This window comes from Labrus mixtus, chromosome 8 (assembly GCF_963584025.1).
Source record: "Labrus mixtus chromosome 8, fLabMix1.1, whole genome shotgun sequence".
NCBI lineage: Eukaryota > Metazoa > Chordata > Actinopteri > Labriformes > Labridae > Labrus > Labrus mixtus.
The window spans coordinates 14952555-14978968 of record NC_083619.1 but is presented as its reverse complement, the minus strand read 5'-3'; the positions used below and the strand labels follow the sequence as shown (position 1 = coordinate 14978968).

General features: G+C 41.5%; 1 protein-coding gene across 2 annotated transcripts in view; it reads left to right on the top strand.

Annotated features, from left to right (window-relative positions):
- The window catches only part of LOC132979096 (ephrin type-B receptor 1-B), a 151269-nt gene that overhangs the window by 62840 nt on the left and 62015 nt on the right, over positions 1-26414 (top strand). For both annotated transcript variants that reach the window (XM_061044603.1, XM_061044602.1), the window contains exon 4: positions 26004-26159. In XM_061044603.1, coding sequence (XP_060900586.1) covers positions 26004-26159 — 156 coding nt within the window. The remainder of the gene's footprint in view (positions 1-26003; positions 26160-26414) is intronic.

Here is a 26414-nt window from a genome sequence, read left to right as displayed (position 1 = left end):
TGTACATTCAGTTCTCAGAATCATCCAGTAGTTGCTACTTATGTGTGTTACCTCTTAAATGTGCCAGACACTGACATCCAACTTCTTCCCCTGAGTTTTGATTTGCTCTTCTTTAAAATGATGAATCATTCATGACAGAAATGAATAACTGTAGTTCAGACAGTTGATATGTATTTGTTCTATTTTAAACCTGCACAATAACAAGGCACCAGTCCTTCTCGGATCAAACATTTTCTGCATCATTGGAATGGCTGACTGATTTTATTTCATGCTTTTTGCTGAGCATGATGCACCGTACTTCTGCCTTGATCACATCCACCTCCAGTGTACAAGAAAGGCACATTAGCATTGATTCTTAATCTGTAGCGAATGCCAGCCTTCTGTGCAGCCTACTTTACAGATGGCGAGAGGTTTGAGTCTGCCACAGTATGATGTGTGGAAGACTAAGTTCTAAGGAATAGATAATAACACGTACATAAAGACGAGGGTTTCAGTTCAAGCTGTCACTTTCTCTCTCTTTCTGGCTGTCCTCTAATACACCTTTACGCTCTGCATGCTGTTATTCTCACTCAGTCACGCACATACATACAAAGAGAAAATTTGCTCAAGGTATCTGAAGATAATATGAGCGGCTCGAGGCTCTCAGTGTGGTGCAGTATTGGCTGGCCTGCCTCTGGAGGTGAGCAGCAGAGTGTGTGGAGCCCTGATAAGATTGATTGACGCACATCTGCTCTGATCAATAAACAGATATGAGAGTGCCACATATCTACAAAGCACAGTGTGGGACTGGCTATACTGTATCCTCCTTGCGATGCTTTATAGGCTACCCAAAATACAGCCATACACTGACATAGACAGCCAAACACTTGGCAAGGACTTGAAATGAGAACGACGAGGCAAAGGATGGTTGGATTTAAGCATGGATGGAAGTACATTTTGTAATTTCACCTCCTCCTGCCTAACAATGTTCACAGCTCATTTATTTCAGTGTCTCCAACTGTGTTTCCATGGTTATTATATTATGTTTCAGTGCAAGGTACACTTAATTTACATAATTAAAAAATTACTTTGTTGGCTCGCCACACATACTGCGGTATTAATCTACACCGAGATGACTTTAGTTTCCCAACTGTGAATCTTTATTTGAACTCATGAGTTCAAACTCAACTCAAGGGAACATGAGTTGTGTGATGTTTAAAACAGCACGAGCATAATTTTGTAAAGGAAGTTTCAGACCAATGTCAAAGTAAACAACATTTTTAGCTGTTACTCAAAAGATTTAATGTTATGTTATACATAACGGCAACTGACAGAACCGACCACAGTTTTCTAATTTCTGACTCATTTAACCGATATGTTTCCAAAAATCTTTGCTTTTGTTCCATCGTTTCAGCTGCTGATGGGTCAACAGACATGCAGCAAATATAGTAGACGTTAAAGAAAATTGATCTTTATAGAAGTATGTTGTGTCAGGTACGGTATAGCTTCAGTTAATAATATGAACAGTTTCCACAGGATTGCCAGTTTTTATCCTTAGTATTAAATTTGCGGGAAAAAAAAAACACTCGCATTTTTTATAATGAAAACTCATCTTTCGTTCAACATACTTATTAAAAACCTTTGTGAATGGACTGCTATCACCACAGATTATCATTGTATGTGAAATGTATTATTGCATATAATAATACCGTAAAGGTTAAACATGTCAAGTAAAGTTCAGTACGGGGATTTTACAGCAAAAGCGCTGAATAACTTGCCTGTTTTCTGATGCAAACAAACCTCCAGGCTTTGATGTCTGAATATTATTTTTCTTGCAGTCTTACTTGATGTTGGTCCATGTCTGTTTTTTCTCCATGGAATTTACCTTTTTTGTTTCTCCATGGAATTTACCTTTACCTTAAGCACTCTCAAAGAAAGGTAATTGGAGCCAGGTATCCCCAAGTGTTAGTCGGAGGCCAGTGTTAGTGGGGGGCTTTGGTACTGCTGTAAACAACACACACACACACACACACACACACACACACACACACACACACACACACACACACACACACACACACACACGTACGTACAGCAACGTGCACATACACAGTCCCCTAGTATACACTGCACTACAAAGGCCCTTTGAACAGATGGGGAGACGTATATTTCCACTAATTCCCACAATCCCTCCTGCTTCCTTCTTTAAGTACCCACAGCAAGTGGACTTCCTGCTGGGTTAAGTTTGACATCTCTCTCTCTCTCGGATGGTAATATAGCATTATGGGTGGTATGTAAAAAGGCTTATGGAGTGAGGTAATTGTTGGTGTGTGGCTTTACAAAGAAGTATAACCTGTTAAACACTGCATAGGTTGAACTCAAGTCTAAGGACTACCCATACAATGGTCTGCAAAAGCATGCATGCTGCGATTTCTGTGTCTCATATCAAGCTCACTCTCCTGAGACTCATCTGGAGTCTGTTCCCCTCTCATCTCCACTATAAGGCCCCTCCAATAAGAGCAATCTCAACCTTTTATTTTCCCACGCAGTCCTTTTTTTTTATTTCAAAGGCTTGCAATCCATTATTTAAACAAGGAAATCTAACCTTAAAGTGCTTGAGGAAGCGGAGTACTGCGGGCAACCAATCAATTGAGGGTTGCTGCAATAACATGGCCTCAGCATTGGGTCTGAAGTAATTGCCCATTAGAGACGAAGTAACAGGAACAAAGAAAGAAAATGAGCACACAGATTAACGCTGAAATAGTTCCTATTGTTGAGTGAAACATGAGAAGGAAAGGTATTATATTAAGAAGGGAAGGCATTGTGGTGCATGGAGGTGGGAAATCAGGAAAATACGAGAAAAGTCCAATCTTAAAAAATGCCGGACAAGTCTGATATTGTGATGAGGTAATCAGTCTCACTCGATAGCAAACATTCTAGGGACCATTTTTTCCTGTAAAGAACATATAGAACCCAACTTCAGTCTATCACGCACTACTTTAAAAAAAATAGAATTTAAATCTTACAAAAATCCATAGGTTAAACGTGTGTATTTCAACATTGAGCTTTTCTATAAAATGCTATTAAAAGAGAGTAGTAAGTGACAAATAATGTATCTTGTGTTCATAATTCCTTTTTGTTCCATAGAATATAAAATGATTGCGTTTAAAGTGTGTGTGTGTGTGTGTGTGTGTGTGTGTGTGTGTGTGTGTGTGCTACCATAATGTGCTACCATAGTGCTAACATAATTTTTTGTGTGTTGTGTCAGCGTGTTTGAGCCTCCTTGTTCCTGATTGATTCTCTAATTTATATATTTTAATTAGTGACAGGTAGCGATGTGTTAATGTAGAGTGTGTGTGTGTGTGTGTGTGTGTGTGTGTGTGTGTGTGTGTGTGTGTGTGTGTGTGTGTGTGTGTGTGTGTGTGTGTGTGTGTGTGTGTGTGTGTGTGTGTGTGTGTGTGTGTGTGTGTGTGTGTGTGTGTGTGTGTGTGTGTGTGTGTGTGTGTGTGTAAGGCCTGCTGTCAGTTGGGCACAGAGAGCATGTAGAGTTGTTGTGCTCTGTAACGATGATGCCAGCATGCCATCCTCATTACCAGCTCCCCAGCTCCCACACAAGCCATTTGGGTATCCTCCCCTATTCCTATCTCTCTCTCTCTCTCTCTCTCTCTCTCTCTTTCAATTTTCCTCTCTCTCTCCCCCTTGGCTATGTAAGCAATCTGCTAAATATTTTATCCCCTCCCTGGTAAATCGAGCGGAGACTCTCCAAATAGCACCCCACTAACTCCACCAAGGCAAAGCTTGCCTTGCGTATGTTTGTGTGTGTTTGTGTGTCCTGCTGAGCTCAAGTGTCTTCGAAAAGACTGATTCGATGGTTTAAGTGAATCCCTCTCATGGTCGATGTTGTGGTCTCGGTGCTGTATGATTGATAGAATCACCTTCATTACCTTTCCTTCACATCCATCTTTGTGTTTTCTTTTAATAATCATTGTTCATGTTAATGTTCCTTGTACTCTCATATACGAAGTGATTAAAACTCCCTGGTAAGCTAATTATTCTGCCGTTTAAACTTTTAAAGTGAATGATGTGGCATAAATTGTTTCAGAGTAAACTAGGCTGAATGACATACTATGGAGTACAATTCAATACATCTTCATTTTTCCTGTTAACTTTCTAATTGTTCAGATTTTCCTATGAGCTGATAAATGCTTTCCATGAGTCTATAAACCTTGTGGTCTGATTTTACAAGGCTTTCTTCCAATTTTGGTCTCTGTTTGTGATTGGTTGACCATGCTCGAAGCTGATTGGTTCTCCGTTTTCCCCGTCTCCTTACCTTCTTGGATTTGCAGGCTGATTTGAGGACCGATGATATCATCAATGAATTCAAGGAACCATATTTAAGACGTGAACTGGATACTACAGAAATAAAACTAATACATAAAATGACTCGTATTTTATCCATAATGTTTTCTGTTTACTTATTCATAGAACCTGATAATCTAGTGCACCATCCATGATTACGTATTTATTTAGTCGGTATTTAAGTTCATCCCTCACAGTAGCAGCCCTGTAGGCAGGCCTACACAGCAGCATGAATCCTCTCATATTTTCCCTCACCGTTAGGCTCTGGCGGGCTTTTGACACGCTGGCACATTAATATTACAAATATTCAAATAACTTTATTTAACATTCCGCAGGCTGACAGAGGCAGCGGGAGATTCACAGCCCATTGAGCAAGTGCGCTTCCCTGGGCTAAGTGCCGATTCATCATGGCTGCCTTACTCCTGTCTAATGGCTGCCATCATGGGGTGCGAGCACACGCGTGCACTCACACACACACACACACACACACACACACACACACACACACACACACATAAACACACATCTCGGCCATACGCTCAGAAACAGTATCAGTTCGTCCATGTGTGCATTTTTGAAAATGTAGAATATAGTGTTTAAGGCACATTAATCACATTATTAACCCTAGCCTTAAAGCTTATAAACCTCAGCATAAACCACTGTGGAGTTCATTGTTATGGACAGCAACTATCTGGCATATTAAGATCATATTGTGTGTTTTAGAGAGACAAGAGGATCTAACTGAAGTAAGAAAATATTTTTTTTCAAATCCTACTTAAAGAATCTATAACCCCTGAATCTCTGCAAGCATTTTCATTCATTTAGAGCTTTAGAGTTTGGATTTGTTCTGCCTCTTACTGTAAACTTTTTGTTTTCTTGCTCCACTGACGCTTTGATTACTTCTTTATATGTCTTATCTAAGTGGAAAAGATGTGGCAGTTAGGACCCACAAAGGCCCGCTAAGCTATTAGAGCCAATTCCAGCCCATTTGGCCTTGTCTACCTCTGTTCCACAGAGTTTACTTCATTTGCAGAGAGGCATCCATGTGTACCCAGCAGCACACACACTCAAAGACACACAAGCGCTCCAAGACCTACCAAGTCACCTTGGAGCCCAATTAAGTGAGCGTCTGACTCGTCCTGTTCCTATTAGTCCTATATGGCATTGAGGACCAGTGTTACGAAGACAAAGATGGAGTAGTGGGAGGACGAGACACAGAAAAGCAGAGAGTGAAAGACTTCTTGTTTCCATGGCTCTCAATGGGCTGAATAGGGGAGATGGCAGAGAGCAGTGGTGAAAGAGTGTGACCCAAACAAAGACTCTTTGAATATAAGGCCCAAACAGAGTGTTTGTAATGACCCCAAACACAGACGCGCTGCTCTCACTGCAACCACAGAGTCAGTCCCTAATAATGCGAGGGGGAATTCAGAGATTTTGTTCGCACATAATGGATATACCAACCACACACAGAGCTGTTCCTATCCCCTATGGAGGGGCACATACTCCTTACTCCTATTATTTTTTCACTCTCTCTGTCTTTTTCTTTTCTTCTCTTCTCTGGTTTCTTTTTGTCTGCTTTTTTAACCTTCAGTCCTTTTCAGACCATGTATTTGGTCACTGGGCTTTTTTTCCCCCTTAGCCTTTCATTGTCATCTCACACTTGGTCCTTACTTGGTTGCTGCACAGGAACTTTTTCAGGGAGACTCCACTTTGACCCGACATCTCCTCCTATCTTACTCACCCACTCCTTTTTTTTTTTTTTTTTTTTTTTTCCTACTTCATACTTCGCATTTCTTCTCCTCTACTTGCTCAGTGATGGACACTGGGGGCCACTGAGGGACACAGGGAGACACACAAAGGACCCCTAACATTCAGCAGATGGCTGGGGCTCCACTTAATTTGCCTATGTCACCCTCGCTGGCAAAACACAAAAGCCCAGCGCTACCAGGGGGCACCACTTCACCCGCTCACCCCAACTGTGACCCCAATCAATCAAATTGTGCACCTTATGCTTTTAAGTTATTGCTGCACATTCACAAAAACATCATCAATAATGCTGCAGAGAAGTGTCCGTCTGCTTCTCTGTGTTGTAGAAGTTCAATGACAAGAGAAGCATCAGTTTCAAAAACTGTCTTGACTCTCCTAGTATTCTGCACCCAAAACCCACCCTTTTTTTCTGTCGGGGTTTGCTCCAGAAGGCAGTACTGAGGAGTCGTGGGGAGGCTCTCCACAGAGTCCCCCACCTTGGTTTTTGAAAATTCACACAGGCGCCACTCATTTGTTGATTCTCCATCTCCCTCATCACTGTCCATCAATAGTCACTGTTCCACTAATAACACAGCAGGATCTGTTTGGTTAGACAGCAGTGGGACACATTTCAATTCTATGAAATTGTGTCATCCTTTCCCGGAGGTTATCAGTGGCAGGATGATAGATGCAGATTTGTCACAGTTATGTTGTGGAACTTGTGGATCGACGACTTAATTAGAATTGAATTGTAATTATAGAAGGGCCAATAGAACTCTGTAAATACTAGATGCAGTGGGAACGGGTCAACAAAGCAACCACGATGGGTGTGGTGGTGAATGAGGCTTGCATGATGTAAAAAAATGTAGAACTAACTGATGAGATTAGAAGGTGCTGTCTCTCTATTTTTTTTTTATTATTATTATTTTTTTTTACAAAAACTCACATTTTCCCATTTACAACCAGTGGAACCCAATGAAGTAATGCAGTTTGTAAAGAACTGAGGTTTGATTTGACAGGGGTTGAAATACTTGTCTCATTGTAGAGAGTTTTCAGTTTAAAGTTTTACATTTGATAACTGTTGTTAGTGAAGACAATGTAGGAGTTGAGGAAGAAATAAATATTGCACGTGCTTTTTAAGTCACTTTGAATGGTACATTTAGTTTGCACCTCACACAAACACAAAGTATTTTTCCCTCCATTATATTGGGATGGCATCAGATATTTACTAAAACTTAAAAACCGAGGCGAATGAAACAAAAACTTTTTGTCTAGCTGTGAGGAAAGAACACATGTTGAGTATAATCTTTGTGAATAAATGAAGTACTAAGTGTTAAAAGTATAAAAATAAAACCACGACCGGGAGTGGAAACAGGTTGTCTCACAAGCTGTTTCCAGGGATTTAGTTCCAGTGATTGTACCTGCTCAGCATACAGTCAGCTTGGTTAGATTGCTTTTTGCAATGAGCCAATCCTGTAAGCCTGTAAGTGCATTTCCAACATGCTTTGTGTTGATTCTGTCAATCTTGCATGGATGCTTGAAATCAATTCAAGGCTCTAAAGCTCAGGACTTTGGGTCACAGCATCTAAGATGTTTGCTCTATTTTTGTCGGAGGCCAGCACACAAGTGAACCAATCCACGCACATAAACACACACACATTCACAATCACCATTACCTCAAGCTGAACTTTGCACGTCCAATTCCTTAACCTAATCACATTTGCCGTAATTTATGCATTTTAAGTAGACAGCATTAAAGTTCTGCTTTAAGTGCTCTCTAAGTGTCCCTGATTAAACATACCAAATTAATTATGTCTGTGTTATCTCTGTTATGACACCAGGAATTATCCTACACCAACTGGTCTCCCTATAAGTGGGCAGGTCAAACACAATCTCCAAACCTGCACGATGTGCAATTATCCACCAATTAGACAACTCCCATAATCCGAAACGCACTGTTTCATTACGCTGGTTTAATTGCATGTTTGCGCTGACAGTAAACACAGTGTGTACCTCTCGGGGTCAGGGCATGTGGTTCTGCAGAAACCAGAGGAAGCCTCTCTTTTTCAGACTGACAGACAAGGAAGTGCCTCTGAAGCTCAATCTGGCAAACACATCTCTGTGACAAATTATTGATCTTGCCTTTGTTGTCACTCCTCATGCCAAGTGCCCCACTGCTATGTGTGTCTTCAGAAGAAGAGGAAAAAAAAAACGCCCACTGGAGAAGACAGTGTGTGAATGTTGAATCAAGATAGGGCTGAGGAGGAGTTTGTGTCTTTCAATATATGTGTTTGTGTGTGAGTTGGGGCGGCAGTGTCTAAAAAGGAGAAAGAGAAAAAAGAGCGACTTGGTAATCCTCTCTTTGAGCACTTTGTGCTTTGTGCTCCATTTGTTTACTGAGTTCCCACACTTGCTGGGGGGCTGCAGCTTTTCTCCTATACCGGAATTAGCATAGCCAGACTTCTAGGCAGATATGTGTGGCTATGCTATGCACACGCATCTGTTTTTTCCCTGTTTATTTCCGTGAATATGTTTAGATGATGTGAGAGCTTAGAGTTTCATCATAAGCTTGGTCAAGTCAACTTTAATGTAACCTTAGAAATGTGTTGTTTTATATAGTCCAATCAGGCCTGCTAACCTCTCAGTCTCCTTTTGGCTGCATTGTGTAATGAATACCCATCATGCACCCTTCATGCTTTCTCTGAAGCTGAGCTGGAACAGAGTCTGTGTCAACAGGTTGAGTGCTGCCTACGTGGTGTAGTGGATAGAATCTCTTGTTTTTGAAAGTGCGATTGATTTCTGGAATTATTGTTCACCAAAGTTTAGAAAACTTCAGAAAGATGATTGTAAAAGTGAAAAAGTGTAGATGAGGCAAAAAAAAAAAAAGAGAACCGTTTTGAATCACATTTCAATCCTCACGAAGAAAAAAGACATGTTCCTATTTCTGTTTTGTACAAAGGTAATCTCTGTGAATTCTTGCAGTAGTTCACATGAATTAAATGAATAAAACATTGTGCTACCAATTAAAGATGATGATATACCCTTATCTGATCCATCATTGAAATGTGTTTTACTGAGACAGTCTGGTATGACTGAGAGTGGAAATCAGGCTACTTAGTGACTCATGCTATTCAATGAAAGGATGTGGATTATTATCCTCTCTGATATGAATATGGGTATGCTTTGCCAGTGAGTGCGTGCATCTAGTAATGTCTTCCTTATCCCCCCCACCCCCAAGCTGAGCCCCCCGTCAGGAAAAAAAAAAAGCAAAGTAAAGTCCAACAACATGGTAAACTCCCTTCAAACTAAGTTAATTGTTGAATACAACAGAAGGTGAGATATTTTAAAAGCGAATGTACTCATTATTGGACAGATAATGCTTGTATATATACTGAAAGACCCCTTTCCAACCAAACTAACCCTCTAAGACTGTTGTATGATTTCTAGGCAGAGTTTTTGCGAATACAAAAACATCCTCTATGTAAGAACAAAGATGTTATCTGAGTGCCAGGCCAGTGTTACTGTAGTTCGAGGCCAGGCCGCACAGTGGTATGCTTCTCATTCTCAAAGAGAATACTATCTGATTAGTCCAAGTCCGAGTAGAGGCAGAAGCTGACAAACAAATGGATTTGCTGTGTCTAGAATGTTCTCTGGGGGAGCTGGATGGGCTGAGATACAGAGAAGCAGCTTTTGTGTTGGAGCCAGCGCAAAGCATAATAAGACCCTTTGGGGAATGAGCGAAACACAGAGCGATAGGGACACAAAAGCACACATGCTCATACACTCAGTCAATTTCACTATCTCTCTCTGGCTATCCCTCTCTCCCTCCCTCTCTACCTATTTTAGGTGTCTCTCCTTTTTTCCTCTAAACTGACCTTTATATCTCTTGCTAGCATTGTTAGCCTATCATTTTGTGTTTTTGCTTTGCATGTTGACTTTCCTGACTCTTGCCAGGACTCTTTATTGTGTCAGCCAAGTGTCACGTCAGGCTCCAATGAACACCAACTTTTTTTTTGTAAATTTCTCAACATTTTCTTTCTTTGGGGGTCTTTGCCTTTATAAGATGAAATGCACCAGAAGGCAGAGGTTCACAGTGAGACCGTGGGGCAGATGCAGGGAGGACTTTGTAAATAGGAGTGCGCTCTAAACACTGAGCTTAACCAGCGTCCCACACCACTTTTTCAGAATAAAAGTATTATTTTGTGCTCATATGTTTGTGCATATTTGCCTGTGTGTGTGTGTGTGTGTGTGTGTGTGTGTGTGTACAGACATCTCTCTGTGTGCTTCACACACCATCCTGGTTTGAATGGGCCAGCAAATCCTTTCCCCTCCCTCTTTTATTCCCCCTCTCTATCACATCTTTTCTGCCTCTTTTATTCCCTCTCTGCCACTGTCCTCCTCCTCTCGTGCTCTGCTAGGAGAGCAGTCATATAGAAGAAGTCCAACAATAGAGGTATTAACCAAATGTATACTGAGCTGGCCTGACTCGTGCAGTCGATGTGATGCTTTACACTCCTAATGCTGTGTGAATGGGTCTGCTGCTCCCTGAGAACTGCCTATCTGAGGCACTCGGAGTGAGGGGCCCTTTTACCGGCTCTCGTGACCCTGGTCCAACGTCGCCTGTGCTGGGCCCCGTCCCAGAGCACACAGTTCTTCATTTTCATAAGCGCTTAATCTGGATTGGAAGCCGCTCCATTGTGGAAATGATTTGAGAGGGGGGGATCTTGGGCAGACAAAAGGGGCTCGTCTGTGGCCGAGGCCGGTGCCTCCTTAGCCCTGTCCCTCCCTTACTATTCTTCCATGCAGAACCCCAGCAGGAGCGCCTAATTGTTGTATGGGGAGGAAGAGTGATGGGGTGTGGAGTGGATGTCCTGCTTAATACTGCCCCCAGTGGAATACGACAAACGGGAAGATGAATGCAACAATGAGAGAGATAGAGCCAAAGCAACACTAAAAAAAAAACAAAAAAAAAACAATCCACTTTTTGCAGTTTATTTATCATTTGATCCAGGTCAGAAGAGATCCTGTGATGCGGGCTGATAGTTGAGTTTGGTTTGATTCCTCCAGGTTACACTGCATAAGACTTAGGAGCTGGAATGTGTAACAAACTCAGAGTGAAGCTTTGAAGTGTAATGCTGTTGCCCTGGGCTACTTAGCTCCAGGGTCAAATGAGCTTACACCCTTGATCTGTGTTAGTGCCTTCTGATCTGAAGGATTGCAATGCAGAGGTGTCTGTGTGTATGTGTGTGTGTCTGTGTGTGCTGTGCTTGTGTCTCTGTATCTTTGTTACAATAGAGTTTGTATGTGTAGATTAGTGAAACTATTTTTTTGGCTTTTGTGTCGTACTCAACGTATCATGCGCCCTTTTTTGTGTGTGTATGAGCTTCATAGGTTGCAAACATGTTCTTCTCCTCACAGAGAGTGGTTGTTAGCTAATTAGTAGGGTTGTCCACCTGATCTCAGAGCTTTGTTGGTGTTTCTCTTAACCTGCAAATCCTATTTTCTCTCCCCCTCTCTCACTCTCCCTTGCTCTGCCTTGGTTTCTCTCTCCCTGCTCACTGCTCCGGAACACCTTAATCCAGTGTGAAAGCAATTGGCTCTCTCAGATCTAATCAATAGAGGGCCAGGGCATCAAGCCAGGGGGAACATCTCTGGCCCCTGCTCAGCTACAATCAATTTAGACCCATCGATTCAGTGATTGAAATACAAAGAGCAGACGCGCTGGACCGTACAGGTGCTTTAGTGTTTGGGTGTGCCAACATGTTATATATCTCCCCGTGCGAGTCTTTCTCTGGATTTATGTCTGTTTGCTTGTGTGTGTGTGTGTGTGTGTGTGTGTGTGTGTGTGTGTGTGTGTGTGTGTGTGTGTGTGTGTGTGTGTGTGTGTGTGTGTGTGTGTGTGTGTGTGTGTGTGTGTGTGTGTGTGTGTGTGTGTGTGTGTGTGTGTGTGTGTGTGTGTGTGTGTGTGTGCTGTGTGTGTGTTGGTTTGTGTGTGTGTGTGTTTTAACCCTGTGTGTGTGTATGATTGTGTGAGTTTGTGTGCAAATTTCTTCACGTGTGTGTGTATATGGATAGTATGATTTATTTTCCAGCCATCTGTAGTAAAGTGGGAATGACATTTAATCTAGCACCTCTGAGATGGAGCCAAGAAAAAAAAAAAATCATCCCTAATCCAATATGTCCTGCCCAGGGAAGGTATGTCGTGTATGTTGTGTGTGTGTGTGTGTGTGTGTGTGTGTGTGTGTGTGTGTGTGTGTGTGTGTGTGTGTGTGTGCGCGCGCGTGTGTGTGTGTGTGTGTGTTAGTTAGTTAGTCTATGCATCTGTGTGCACCCAAGGGCTTCCCACTCGCCATGTGTCAGGTCATGTGGATGCACTTTTGGATGAGTGGAAGAGTTTAGAAGGACCCTTGCATATATTTGCATGCAAAATGTATGTTTACATTACGACAACAGGGATGCACGCATGACAGTTGACATGTAGAGAACCCACATGACATCTCTAGAAATGGGCTGTTTTTTTGTTTTTTTTTCCTTTACAGTCCATGGGTATGTGTGTACTCATGCATATATGATGTCATTGCATATCATATTTATTTGGCCCTTTTTATGTACTGCTGTGTGCATTCGTTTGTGCAATTTATTTCAAAGGATGCACAGGGCTGTGGTGCATGCTGCATGTTAACTGCATTTGTATCTGTGTTTGATGTAAGATTGAGTTGTGCAGAACATTAATTTGCTACACCATTAATGTTTCTGGTCTTCACATGTAGTTGGCAACATTTGTCTTTTAACTTAAAGCATTTTTACATCAGTTCAAATGTGTTCTTTATGCTTAAATGTGGGTTCAAGTTTCAATTATAGAAGAAATGAGAGGTGCAGCAGGGCCATACAGTACTTGAAAACTTTCAAATCCTATCATACACACACGCACACATGCACACAAACACACACAAACAAACTTGTGCTTCTGTATCTTGTTAGTCCTTACCGTATCCTCATGGTAAATGGCTTTCTGCCATTTATACAGCTAATCCACTTTCCCTGCTGGCTGTGATGTGTTTTCCCCCTTTATTCTCTCCTGGACAAGGTGTTGATGTCTTTCACAAAGTCCACAATGTCACAAAGACCTAATGAGGATGTGTCACACACTTTTAATCCATACACATACCCATACTCTCACTTTTATTATACACAGACTTTCTTCCAGTTTTATCTTATCGATTCATCATTTCTGCCTGTTACTGACAGATCTGTCAATTTACCACAAGTTCAAACTCTTCCTCATCTTGTCAATATCCTCTCTGAATACTAAAAGTTAAAATGAGAAGCTTTAACAGCTTTTGGATGCTTGTTTTTGAAGATTTTTTTGGATTTATGTGAAATCTGCCTTGCAATATGTCAAATGAATACCCTTAATACTGCAAAAAGCAGGATTTCATGACCTTCACATTTGGATTGAATCATTGTTTTGTTGTAAGGTTAAGTTTTGATTTAGTTCTTTTCATGTTATCCTACAATCACATAAAATAGGTTTATTAGAATAGTGTAACCTACATAGAACCTGTCATACTGTTGTTTTTTTTTCAGTGAGCAAAAGCACATCTCTTTGTTTCTTGTACCCTTGGTTTCATTATTCATGTCAATGAATGGCTTCTGGTCTACATCAATACAACCATGTTTGAAGATATTCTGCATTAGAGTTTCCTACACCCTCTTTAGTTACACACAGAAACAGACACATGTACATAAGACAGCATGGACCCATACAGCTCACATGTTCCACTTTCATAGCTCGGGGCGTATTGACTGAGGCTGACTGATAAAGGTCAGTGCTGTCCACTTTAGGACAGGTGGGATGTGGAGCAGTTTCTGTGTTCTGAGTTGTGATCGCACTTGTCTGTTTGTCTGGAAGGGAATCTAGCCTTCTGATGAGGTGGTGTGGAGGTCATGCAGATGTAAATATGACATGAATATTGATGTGCCGTGTGCCTGGTTTACCTTCGGAGGATTTCACAGCTGAAGGTGCATCGCGTGCCAGAGAATCGTTTTTTTTTTTTACCTTTTGCTCATTCACGCTATGCAGCAGAACACATCCGCTTGTCTTTGTCCGGTGAGCAAAATATAACTCCCTCCAAGTCATTCATGTATTGTGATTCTCTGGTCATGCCTGGACCTGATGTCAACAGAAGTTCAGTTTTGTGTGTGTATAAAAGCACACCCATCCTGCGACTTGGGTGGAGTCGTCTGCATTTGGCCGGACTTCCTCAAAACCGCATTTATTATCCAGCCGTTTTTATACTTCTGGTTGCCTATTGTTAGCTTTAGAAGTAATTGCTTGTATGACACTCAGTATGCAATGAAAAGTGGAAGCTTTTTTTTTTCTTCTTTTTTTTCTATCCTGCACTCTGCCATCAACAATTTGAGTGACAAGATGCACTCCTGAGTGCTTTCTCACTTTGTTTTGCTCTCACTTCTCCCTATCTCACACTCTATTTTCCTGATCCTGGTCACTTTTCCTCTTCCCACGCTTCACACATAATTTGTGCCTCTCTTCTGATGCAGAGCATTTTATCATTATTTCCCATTAAGCATAATGGCAGCAGGGGCGATGAGCAGCAGGTATGCTTGTGCTGGAGGATGAATGCATAATTGTATCGATGCAGCTGTTTTTGGCATAGATGATGTCATCGCCATTTCAGGATGCAGGGCTGTTGCTGGTGACCCCTCCATCATATGCTGTTCCTCCAACCACGTATCCCCTCATCTGTTCTCAACCTCACCTTTCCCCCTTTGTCCTGCCATGAATAATGATGCAGGCTATATCTAGATATTGGCTCTGAGCTTACCTCCAGACTTAAGTTTTTTTTGCCTGTGTCCTTTTTTTCCTTTCACCCTCCTCCAAATCCACTCCACCACTAACCTCTGGCCTCATACTCAGTCTGACACCCTCTTTACCACGTGTGAAAATGTCAGTATAAGCACGACAGGGTGCCAGTGCTTTCTAGTGGGTGATAGGTAGAAAAAAAGAAAAGAAATGTAACCACACATCAATGTGTTGTTAGGGATGAAAAGGCCTCCAGAGATTACACCCTCTGAGATCATTGCAGGGAAGAGCAGACCGTGCTCGGTTGTTTGATTCCACCAACGGGAGCTTGTCTTTGCCAGATTATTTTGGTGTAAACATTGTGTTATGCACGCTCAATTAGGAATCAAATTAGGGGGATGAAAAAGAGGACCTTGGTTCTCCAGTTGTGTTATCATTCTCTACTCCTCTGCTACCTTTAAATGTGCATAATTACTCATTCCCCATTCACAGGCCTCTTCACTCATTAACAGGCCTCAACCCTGAGTCCAGGGGCTGCCTATTTTAGGATATGAGGGTGTTTGAAGCCATTGTTCAGCCTCACTGAAACAACTCTCAAAGCATTTTAGTATTAAATGGGCTGGTAAGGATTTATGTGTCATTGAGAGCAGCGCTTTTTTAACTAGATAAAACTGGGCCTCAGAATGTCCTTTCACACACACACACACACACACACACACACACACACACACACACACACACACACACACACACACACACACACACACACACACACACAGAAAAAAAAACAGATTGTAATCCTCCCCAAAAAGCTTCTAGTTCTGAAGTTAGTTTCCTATTGCTCTGTTTTGGACCTAATCTTCTCCTCTAAAGTAGTTAAAAACCATTACAGTGGTACACAGATGTGTATAAAAACAATTTAAGACCTTATTTCCAAAGACTGGATTTAATCATATTAAAGCTGGTGGCATGAATCATAAAAACTCATCTCTATGATCTTACAGCTGTTTTAAGGCCGTGCCTTTGCTAACATTGTCGTGAATTAATAGATCATTGTGCTTTATGTGATTTATTGGGAAAAAGCAAGCAGCAGTAAGAGGTTTCTTGTTTATGGATTTTTTTTGAATAAAGTGATTTGACCATTTGTGTGCATGTGATGTAAATTCCTCTTTTATAACAGAATCAGTCTCACTGCAGTCTTGTTGAGAGATAAGCACACAAGCTTCACAAAATAACTCTATTGACCCACTGTGGAAGAATCTGTTTTGGCCACAGATCTGTAGCTCACAGCAGGTAGATTGTTTTCCTCAACAATCAATTGGATCGCATGAACTTTTCTGTTCACTGCTTTTGGATTCCAAATAGGACAACAAGGAAAAGTATGACTTTTCTTTTTTTTAAAGACATACAATATGCATACCAGTATATGTAAGATGCTTTATTGAGTTTTCTTTCCTTTTCTAATTATAGTTTATAGGAATATAAAACTCAGCCAGGAGAAAATCAATTTACAGGACAGATCTCGTTGGCTAAGGGAGCCGATCTGTCAAAATCAGTGTCTTCTAATCCCACACCTGAGGCTGATTCGTATTACGTTATGCCATGAAAAGGTTTTTTTTCATCCAGTTATTAATACAAGCACATCGCTGTAATGCCAAGCAACCTAACTGTAAGCCTGGCCTTCAGTGATCCACATACAAATGCCAAAGATCAAACTCATAATTATTTCCTGTATTCTCTTCATTTATAAATGCCAACATACACTTGTTTCATAGCTGCAACACATCAACATTTAATTAAAGTAATTACCTGCTTTTTGTTTCGGTTATTAGTAGTCTTTCTTGAAAAGAAATATGACAAAGAAAATCAATTGTGTCAACATAACAACAAAGCCTATAACGAAGCTCATGGTTCTCTTTGATCATAAAAGCCAAAACAAAATTCTCATTTACATACAGACAATCCTTACCTCCTGCATCCATTTTCCTTTGTTGTTTTTTTTCTTTAACCGCTGACATACATTATGTGGCTAGACTTATCTCTGTTTTCATTACATTCTGCATCACTGTGTCTCTATACATGTATACTCAAAGCGGCCTGAATCTTTGTTCCAGCACACTTTCATTTGTAGTTACACACTTTATTAAAAATTTAATTAAAACAATTCCGCCTAATTTTGCGCCCGAATGTTTGTGTTATGCATCAGCCAAAGCTACACAGGTAAAGGGGACGTTTGTTGCCGAGTGACTTGACTTTGCTGATACAAGTACAACTTTTGATGGAGTTGATTTGGTCACTTTTGTTTGGTATATTTGACCAGATTCTCATTGTATACAGAAAGCAAAGGTACATCTCTGGACAAACAACCATATTCTCTTCATCCCTAATTCTTTCTTTTTGCAACGATATATTGTTATACCCCAACAGTTCCTCTTCAGCTTCAGCCCTGCTAGTGACAGAACAACAATTAGAAAAAAAATGGTTTGAAGGCTGTAAATGTAATAGACGGTGTTGAGCCGAGCGACAGCAAAAGAGCAAAAAGAGCAGGAGTGGGCATCTTTGGTTAACTGCTATAGATTAATTGATCCAGCCATGAAGTTAATGAGCTAGATCCTTTTTAAAAGAGACAAGTGCTGAGACAGAGAGAGCTAATGGTCTCTCACAACTTGAAGTGGTTAGAAAGAGAAAGCTATTTATCTCGGAACATATACTTTATTCACTGCGTGACAGAATCGCAAGGTAATTGACGGGGCCTGTAACTGCTGATTTTATGACCTCATTCGGATTATCCTTCAAGTCAAGACAACTCAGATAACTGAAAACACCAAGGCTGATTTCTGAGCTAAAAAGCCTTCTCCTGAGAGTTTACAACGATTAAACTTGACAATAAAAGTTTATATATATCCTTACACCCTCACATTAATGTGTCTAAACTGGTTGTATGCAAGGCTTTTGTGCTTTCAATTTTGCTATCCGAATGAATTTAGACTGATTGAATCAGTTTTGCAATCAAACAGCAATCAACACTGACCATAAAATGCTCCTTGCTCACATAACTTCCTGTAACTGATTTCACCCCCCGTCAGCTCCCCCTCTATACCTCTATACTGCCCTTTTCTCTCTCTCTGTTGGTAGTGGGCAGAGAGCCTGGTCAATGCCCTTCTAGCTTCTGATTACAGTGTAGATTGTCGTGCAAGCACATGTTACTGCCTACTGAGCGTCGATATGTTTCGGAGAGCGTTTTTTTCTCTACTACCTTCCCAGCTGAGAACGGATTGGCACAGCAGAGTTTTCCTGGAATACCAATGCCTCCTCCTCTCTCTCTCTCTCCCTCTCTCTCTCTCTCTCTCCCTCCTCTTTCTCCCTGACCACTCCTCTATCTGACAGATTTGCTCCCTGCTTTGGCACACAGCTGCATCTTCCTGGAAATAAAATTGACCTGAGCCAATGTGCCATGTGCGATACAGAGCAGCCAACTGCCAACAAAACACCCGGTTATGACGAGCCCGCGTGGAGCAAGGAGATTATACCGCTCTCTTGATTTATATCTTGCGATGCATACACACAGACACAGACACACACATGCAGACACTCGACTCAGAAAAGCCAGATTTCTCAGTCGGCTGGTCTGTCATTGGCCGGCTGTTGAAAGGGAAAGTGTGGGCCAAAAAAAAAAAAAAACTGGCTGGGAGGTTACCATGGTAACAGCCTGCCCATGGGCGTGGGCTGTCTGCAAAATTGTGCGCTGGTTTGTTAAGGCTCACACATACACACATTCATACAAATGTATGCACACGTCTTATTTTATTTATTTATTTTCCTTCATTCATTGTCTCGCAGACACCTGCTCTGTTCATTAGCATTCGCAGTCAGACTGTTGGATTTCACGTCAGATTATTTTGGAGATATCACACACAAATAAACAACTATTTATTTGTTCTTTATCTGGACACTGTCTCAACACCTAGCTATTCCTCTGCTGCACTGCCCTCTGTTGAAGCCAGACATGCTTTCCTGGAATAAAACAGTACTGAAGTACTATTATTTACTGAAAGCTGGACATCAAAATGCTGGGAAAAAAAAAAAAAAAGATTCTTTTGGTAATGCAGATAAGTCTGTTTCTGCTTCATTGTCTCTTCTGTAATGACTTTCTCCTCTGATATACAGACTATGCACTGCAATATAACGCGGTGTGGAGTTTCAAAGGTAGCCTAATTGGAGGATATATCTCCTTCTCATGGGAGTTGAACAATTGTTCACTTCTGCAGCGTCAGACGTTGCTGTATTGGCTAGTTGAGAGGACAGGTATGTCTAGATGAGTGGTGTTGGGTGAAGAAAACCAAGGCAGCAGAAAGTTTAGAAGAGTTGTGTGAATTTGTGTGTGCGTGGGGGGCTGTGATTGTGGGTGTAGGTGTGCGTTTTATCAGGGAAGAGCGGCTCTGACAGGGCCCCGAATGGACAGATGATTAATGATCAGGGGGAGTGCTCTGTGGGAGGAACTCTTCAGCGCCGCTGCCCTTAACAAAAGCAGACGAGGTATGCTCAGAGGGCTGCACTCTTTCAAACATCCCTTTATTCTTCAGAAAAAACTATCCGGCCCTCTTGTATTCCGCCTCACATTCTCTCTTTTCTCGGAGATTAGAAGGTGATGACAGGGAGATGGTGGAGACTTGCACTGACCAGACTCGCCACAGTGATGTCACCACTATGAACCCTAGATGCCTTTTGTGGAGAAGAAGTGACCCCAGTTGTGAGAAGTTCCACACATTTTTACTCCCAGATTTTGGACTGAAAGGTTTTTCCCATGAGCGCCCAGCTGACACAAGTTGGCAGTTTGAGAGAAATGCTGAATTTTCCTTGAATCCGTTTCTATAAATGAATAAATCATAACCCTAAAAGGCATTTTACTATGACTTTCAATATCCTGCGGGCATTTTCTGATAACTCTGACAAGCCTTTGTTTCCTCTGCCTCTGTCTCGAATAATTGTATAGTTGCATTCAATGACCTTGCGGAGAAATAGAACACCTGGGTTGGAAAAAAGCAGCTCATTACAAGGATTGTGGCTGCAAAATGAACAATGACAGATGAGCAAGACTGAATACCAATTGGCTGCCGCACTGATTGCCTTTTTGTTTTAAGATGTTGGCCGTCCTGGCGGGTTTCGTGTCCTCTGTCAAACAAATGTGTTTCACCACTCAACTGGTATTTCACTCCGATGATATTTTCTGTTTTATCACATGAACAAATCTACGCAGGCATGCACTGGGTATGTACGCAGCCTCCGGGGGTTTGGGTGGGATCGAGCTGTCTTTTCTGAGTGACTGAGCAACAAAATAGTCAAATAGGGGTCAACTGAGGTCTTGACCCGATCACAAGTCTGTCTGTACAAGTGTCTGTGAGCTAGTGGGTGTTTGCATGACTCCAAAGCCTGTTAAGACTGTGATCCATCCCATGTGATGGATGTGGGTCGGGGTTAAGGGTGTATTCAGGGGGATAAGAGTTTTACTTAAAGGTCCCGGACACTTAATCACAATATGTGCCTCTGTGTGGGTCACACTCCCTCCGTTCATAATGTTTTAAAGCCCAAGATAAGAGGAGTTGATATTTTATAGCTGAAAATGAAAAAGAAACAAACAAAAAAAAAAACATGTTCATGTAAATTTGAAGTGGTTAAGTCAAAAAGACTGTGCCTACATTTTGGGGATGAAATATGTTTGGATGTTGTTAGGCAAACTCTTTCAAGGAAGAAAAAGTCTTAACATGAGTTATAACTTTAATGTGCTTCAATATTGGACTGCTGGATGAATTTCTTTGAATAAACATTAAAAGATAAATATCTCATGTGACAAAATTGAACACTTTGCTTTGAATCTTGGATTTATCACTAAAGTTGAATAACTTTTCACATCAGATGGAGAGAAAGTTTGACTGCATTTCTCCTGATTTGCTGCCAAAACCCTCAGAAATATACCTCGGAGTAATACCGAAGGGAAAGCGAGGGTAGAACTTGGTGTACTTTAACTTTGATTGGGTTTGTTTGGGAAAGCCATTTCCAAACCTAACCTGGTCAAAGTCCTTCACTTCCTGCGACTCCATTTCTGTGTTATCTCACACACACCTGGTGACGCTCGCTTATTTCTCTGCCACCATAAATCTCACGGCTGTAATTACTGATTCAGGCTTGGCTATATACATTAAGGCTGCACAATTAATCCTATTTCATTGTTATCGTGACGCCTGCTCTAGCATAAACACATCGCAAAAGTCTGACTTAAATGCAGTGAAAGAGAGTAAATTACTGTGTGTAAACAAGCAATGCTTTTTCACTCACTTTGCATACATTTAAGTGATTTGATGGAGGCCTGGGTGTAATAGCCATGCTTTCACACCATTTCAATGCAGTCACTTGAAGTTTAGGCTAGCTCTGCTATAGTTGCCAATTTAGTTTTGGAAGAAAAAAAAACTTGCCTTTTGGATTTTTGTCGGATTCAGAAGGGGCAGGTGTTGTATAAAACATGAAGATCAGCACACTTCATATCGGCCCAATATGTATTTTCTAACTTCACATTCTACATGCACCGTATGAGCCACGGTGCAACAGTGCCTCCATGTTTGATGATTTGGTCATTTTTAACGCCTGCTCACAGAGACTAAGCTCATATGCTAATTTCCGCAATGTTGCAATTGTCCTGGCCAAAAATAGTGTGTGCAGCAAAGCAATCTAAGCTTTCTTCTTGGAATTTGTGGCATGAACAGGTCTGAACTTGCTTATGATTGAGGTCTTTGTCATTATGAGAAACCTGAAGAGGAAGAATACTTGGGAAAATGACTGACAGTGCAGACATCATCATCTCATCGCTTCCAGTCAGTCGTGCTCCGACACGAGGTCATCACACTAGACTTTGATGAGTAGCTAGCAGTGATCTACAGCTGCCATTCCTCCCATCAACTATACTGTATTGAGCCAGAAAGAGGATGAGATAGAGAGAAAGATGGCCACCTTTTAAACAAGGATTCAACCCTGTCAATCAAGGCGAGGGAAGCAACAAGGGGAGTAAAAGGTGGGAGAACAGAAAGAACAATTCATTACCAGTGGGACGGACGAAAAAGATGTGAGGGCAGAGAAGAAGTGAGCAGGAGAAGGAGGAGAGAACAATGCAGGGAGAATCCTGCAGAGACCGCTTGAAAGGGGAGGAATTATTATTTATTTTTTTACATGCAGCCAGTTCAGTTGTGGGTTATTCTCCCACTTGGGAGACTAATTGCTTGTTGATCTAATGCTCTATCCCCTCCTGTCCCTGAAAACCAACACATCTGATGAGTGATGGGTCTATGCCTTTTTTTCCCCCTGGTGGGATGGAAACCCCTGGCCTCATCCAATACAAATATTCACAAATCAGAAGAAAAGACTTTGGGCTGAGTTCCAACTTCATGAGGCATAGCGCTACTCTGCTCACTATTACAACGAGACCTCCGAGGTTTCGCTTTCATTGTTCACTTCTCTTTCTTGTTCGCTCGCTCTCTGTCTCTCTGCACATATCTGTTTCTGCCTCCCTCTCACTCTGTGGGGCAGATCAGTGAGTGCACTAATTAATGAGTTTAATGCTAGGATTCATGCACATATTATGTGTTAATTAGAGAAAAGAGCCCCAGCTCAAACATCAGAGTTCTAATCTAGACGGACATTCATCCTGTGCTGGGTGTGAAGTGTTTTTTATGTGTGTGTCGTTATTGCTGCCTGTTTGTCTTTGCCTGCCTGTCACTTATCTCTCCCTCCCGTCGTGCTGATCGCAGTATCTTCATTTGTCCAAGTAGAGGCATTGAATTATCTCAGATTGTGCAGAACATATGTTAGTCAAGTGGCGGAAAATGTGGGTGCACCATTTCATTTAATAGGGTCAGCGACAGCTACGTGTGTCGTCGTGTAAATCAGTAAATGTATTCTGGATGCAACAATAGCACTGATGCTAGTATGGGAGTGTTTCTCAGGCTGTGTAATACATGTGAGTGAGTAAACATGTGAGATGAGAGAGTGTGTATGCATGCATTCTGCTGCTCACATCCCTGCTTTAAGGGAATTTTGCATCCGACAGCTGATTCAGCACATCCTCCCCTGCTTTCCTCCTCACTTTTGCCCGTTTACGAGCGTCCATGCAAGCTACTGTCTGTCTGTAAACACACAACCCGAGGGCAGGACCCACAGCACAATATTCTGTTCACACCCCATTAAACACACACTGAACAAGTTATTGTGATCCCCTTTCATAGCCTGGGCGATAGATTTGAAGCCTGCCTGTGTATGTGTGTGACGGCCATGTGCACAAACCCGCCCGGATGTATGAATTTTATACAGCAAAGATGATGACACATAACTTCTCGCCACATCGCTGGCTGAAAATTAATTTTTGATCTGTGTTTTATCGTCTCGTAATCTCTGATATCTCTGGACATTATTGCTGTATAAAATGGCTCTGCAGATGGTTTGTGCTTCCCCATATGGCCTGGGAGGGGTTTTTAAGAGTCTCAATGTTCTTGTATCAGGAGGAGGTTGCGTCTCTCACACATGAAATCTGTGTTTTACAAGTCAAGGGAGGATGCAAAAACCTTCACTCCTAGACATGACAATAGGGAAAAAATATCTTTACAGTAGTCTCTTACAAACCATGTGAAACTCCCTTTACCCTTCCATACTTTTATCTTCAGTTTAAATTCAGCTCTCTGGAGCATCCACCCAGTAGCAATATGTTTTTCCTCGGGTGAATTCTTATGCATGTTAGCTATGGCATGCCTCCTGTTTTATAAGGTGCGGCTGCTTGTTTTGGTCAAATCAGAGTGTGTGTGTGTTTTTTTTTTAGATGGTCTGGCTGTGTGTGGACGGTGTTTGTGACTAGACATGAGGTCAGTCAATTAGCTCCTTTTGTGTCTGAAAACGCCACCAAAGGAGATAGGAGAGCATGATGTCTTACTTTATCGCTCCATCCTTCGCTTACAGCCCCATCAGAGCGGCCGTCTGAATGGTGGGAAGAGTCATAAAAAACAGGAGCCCATCCTTTTTTCTTTTTCTTTTTTTAACAGCAAGTATATAGCTGACTCCAGCTACCAAACCAAGACTGTCGGTGCATTTTTTAAATAAAGCATGAAATGTTTTAATTAAAGCTTAACAGCCAGTTGATAGAAAGGTCTAAAGGTTTTTCTAAAAGCCCGCTGTGCTACATTCTCCTCTGTTTGACCCAGCAGTCAGGTGAAATGGGACCAACTCGTTGGTCATTATTGCCTTAAATGACTCTCCATTTTCCAAGCTCTTCGTTAGCATCGTAAAAGAGGGCTCTTAGTCAGATACAATAGAACCAATTTGGTTGGAAGTAAATTCAATGCTGGTTTAATCCATTTCTTGTGCTTTTAATAACTGAAACCCTTTACAGATGACTCATTATTTTCTTTATCTGTTCCGTCCACAGACCTTGTATTTAACCTCTTGTTCTTAATATACACCTTAGCTGCACATGCTTTGTTTCCCGAAAGCAATTGTCCTACAGCATAAAAGCTGCTGTTTCAGATTGAGAAAAAGGAATATGACTTGTAGTTTTATTCAGGTTATACCCTTCATCCCATTTTTTAGCCAAAGTTAAAGCTATACAATCTTTTACTGAGGCAAATAGCCGCAGCTGGAGAAACTGCAAGATTCATGTCCTATTAAATTTATAACCCCACCCCCCTCTGGAGTGCAGTAGCACCGCAGCCTTCTCCACCTGCTAAAATATTAGACATTTATCATGGTTATTATAGTCAGTAAATCCTTCCTCGCACTGCACAAACTCCTCAGCTTTGTATTCTTTTGGGATATGAGAGCAAATGGATTAGGTTATTGCCTGGACTTAGGTGCAGTGATATCAGCAACAATAATCTTTGTCCTCTTCCATGGCCTTTAAAATATGGGGCTCAAACACATCAACTCCACCTCTTCAATCTGCAAATGGCATTGCCTCATGTTGCCCTATGCACACTGACAGACAGGCATGCATTGTTGTGCCTCTAGGAAAATAAATATAGTCACTTATAGTAAAAGTGTGGATTACATTCCAGCTGTAAAAAAAAATGCTGTGATCTGATTTTTCAAAATGAGTCCAGTAAAATGTTACTACTGGAACTGTTCATTCTTGCTTTGCTTTTTGTTTCTTTACTTTACTCGTGTGGCCTGTTCCCTGTGGATTGGAAAAAAAACTAGTGTAGATGAAAAAGGGCACAGAAACAGGTTATATCACTTCTTTGCTGTTTGATGCGTCTCCCTATGTTCCGATCGGAATTTAATGAATAAGACAAAGTCTACTGATTCTGCCCATTAGGATATTTTTTAAAATATTTTTTAGGATATATTTTTTTTACTTTAGGTGTAGAATTGCTTTCTTGCTAAGCGTGAGATCAGCAGATGAGTACCACTTCCATGTGTTATATACACATCTGCTCTCTGCAGCAAGTTAGCTTAGCTTAGCATACAGACTGAAAACACAGGGAATCCCAGCTCTTTCCAGAGGTTAGAAACTTCCTCTAAAGCTCTGTAATAAACAATCTATACATCTGACTTGATCAGGCTGCACATTCATTTGGACCCCAGGAAGAATAGCTGAGCAGAGCTTTAGGGTACAGCTAATGGAGATCTTAACAACTAAATAAACAAATAAACAAATGTTACACTGTTAGAAGATATTTGCACTAACCATCACCCTGCGCTTTCTCTACAGCTGTAAAGCTCTTCCATTTGCACACATTCAGTATTATCTTATTTTATTTGTTTTATTCTTTATTGTTTATTTCCTCGTATTTGAGTTCCTTGATAGAGGTAGTACTTCTGTTCAATAGCTACTTCTTTTTGTTCTTTGATTTTTTGAACCCTAACCCCCTAACCCTAACCCATTTTTTTAGACCACTATCATTTAAAATCTAAATTTGTGATGATGTATGGGTTATGTGTGTGCTGCTTCTTTCCTCTGAATTAGTTGTTTTCTATGCTAAACATTATCTGTTAGAGGCCCTAGAGGCCTGCTATTCAGCTTCCTTTCCATTACTTTTTCTGACATGATTTTCTGTCCCCACAGCGTGCCCTCCGGGCACCTTCAAGTCCACCCAGGGTCCAGGTCTGTGTCTGCAATGCCCTCCTAACAGCCGCTCCACAGCTGAGGCTGCTACCATCTGTGTGTGCCGCAACGGCTACTACCGAGGCGATGCTGATCAGCCAGATGAACCCTGTACCAGTGAGTACTCCCCCCCCCCCCCCCCCCCCCCCCAACACTGTCATGCACTTACATCCTTGTTGGACAAGCACCTGTAATATCCATGTGTATAATAGTCCATGCACAATATCCATTTTCTCTGTACGTGTATTTTTACATCAATATGGATTATACTGGTTGTGTTTATGAGGCTCTGACAGCTATGGGGCTGATTTCCTCTACTCTGATAAAACCTTTATGTGTGGTAGCATTTAAACCGGCATGCACTATCAGGAT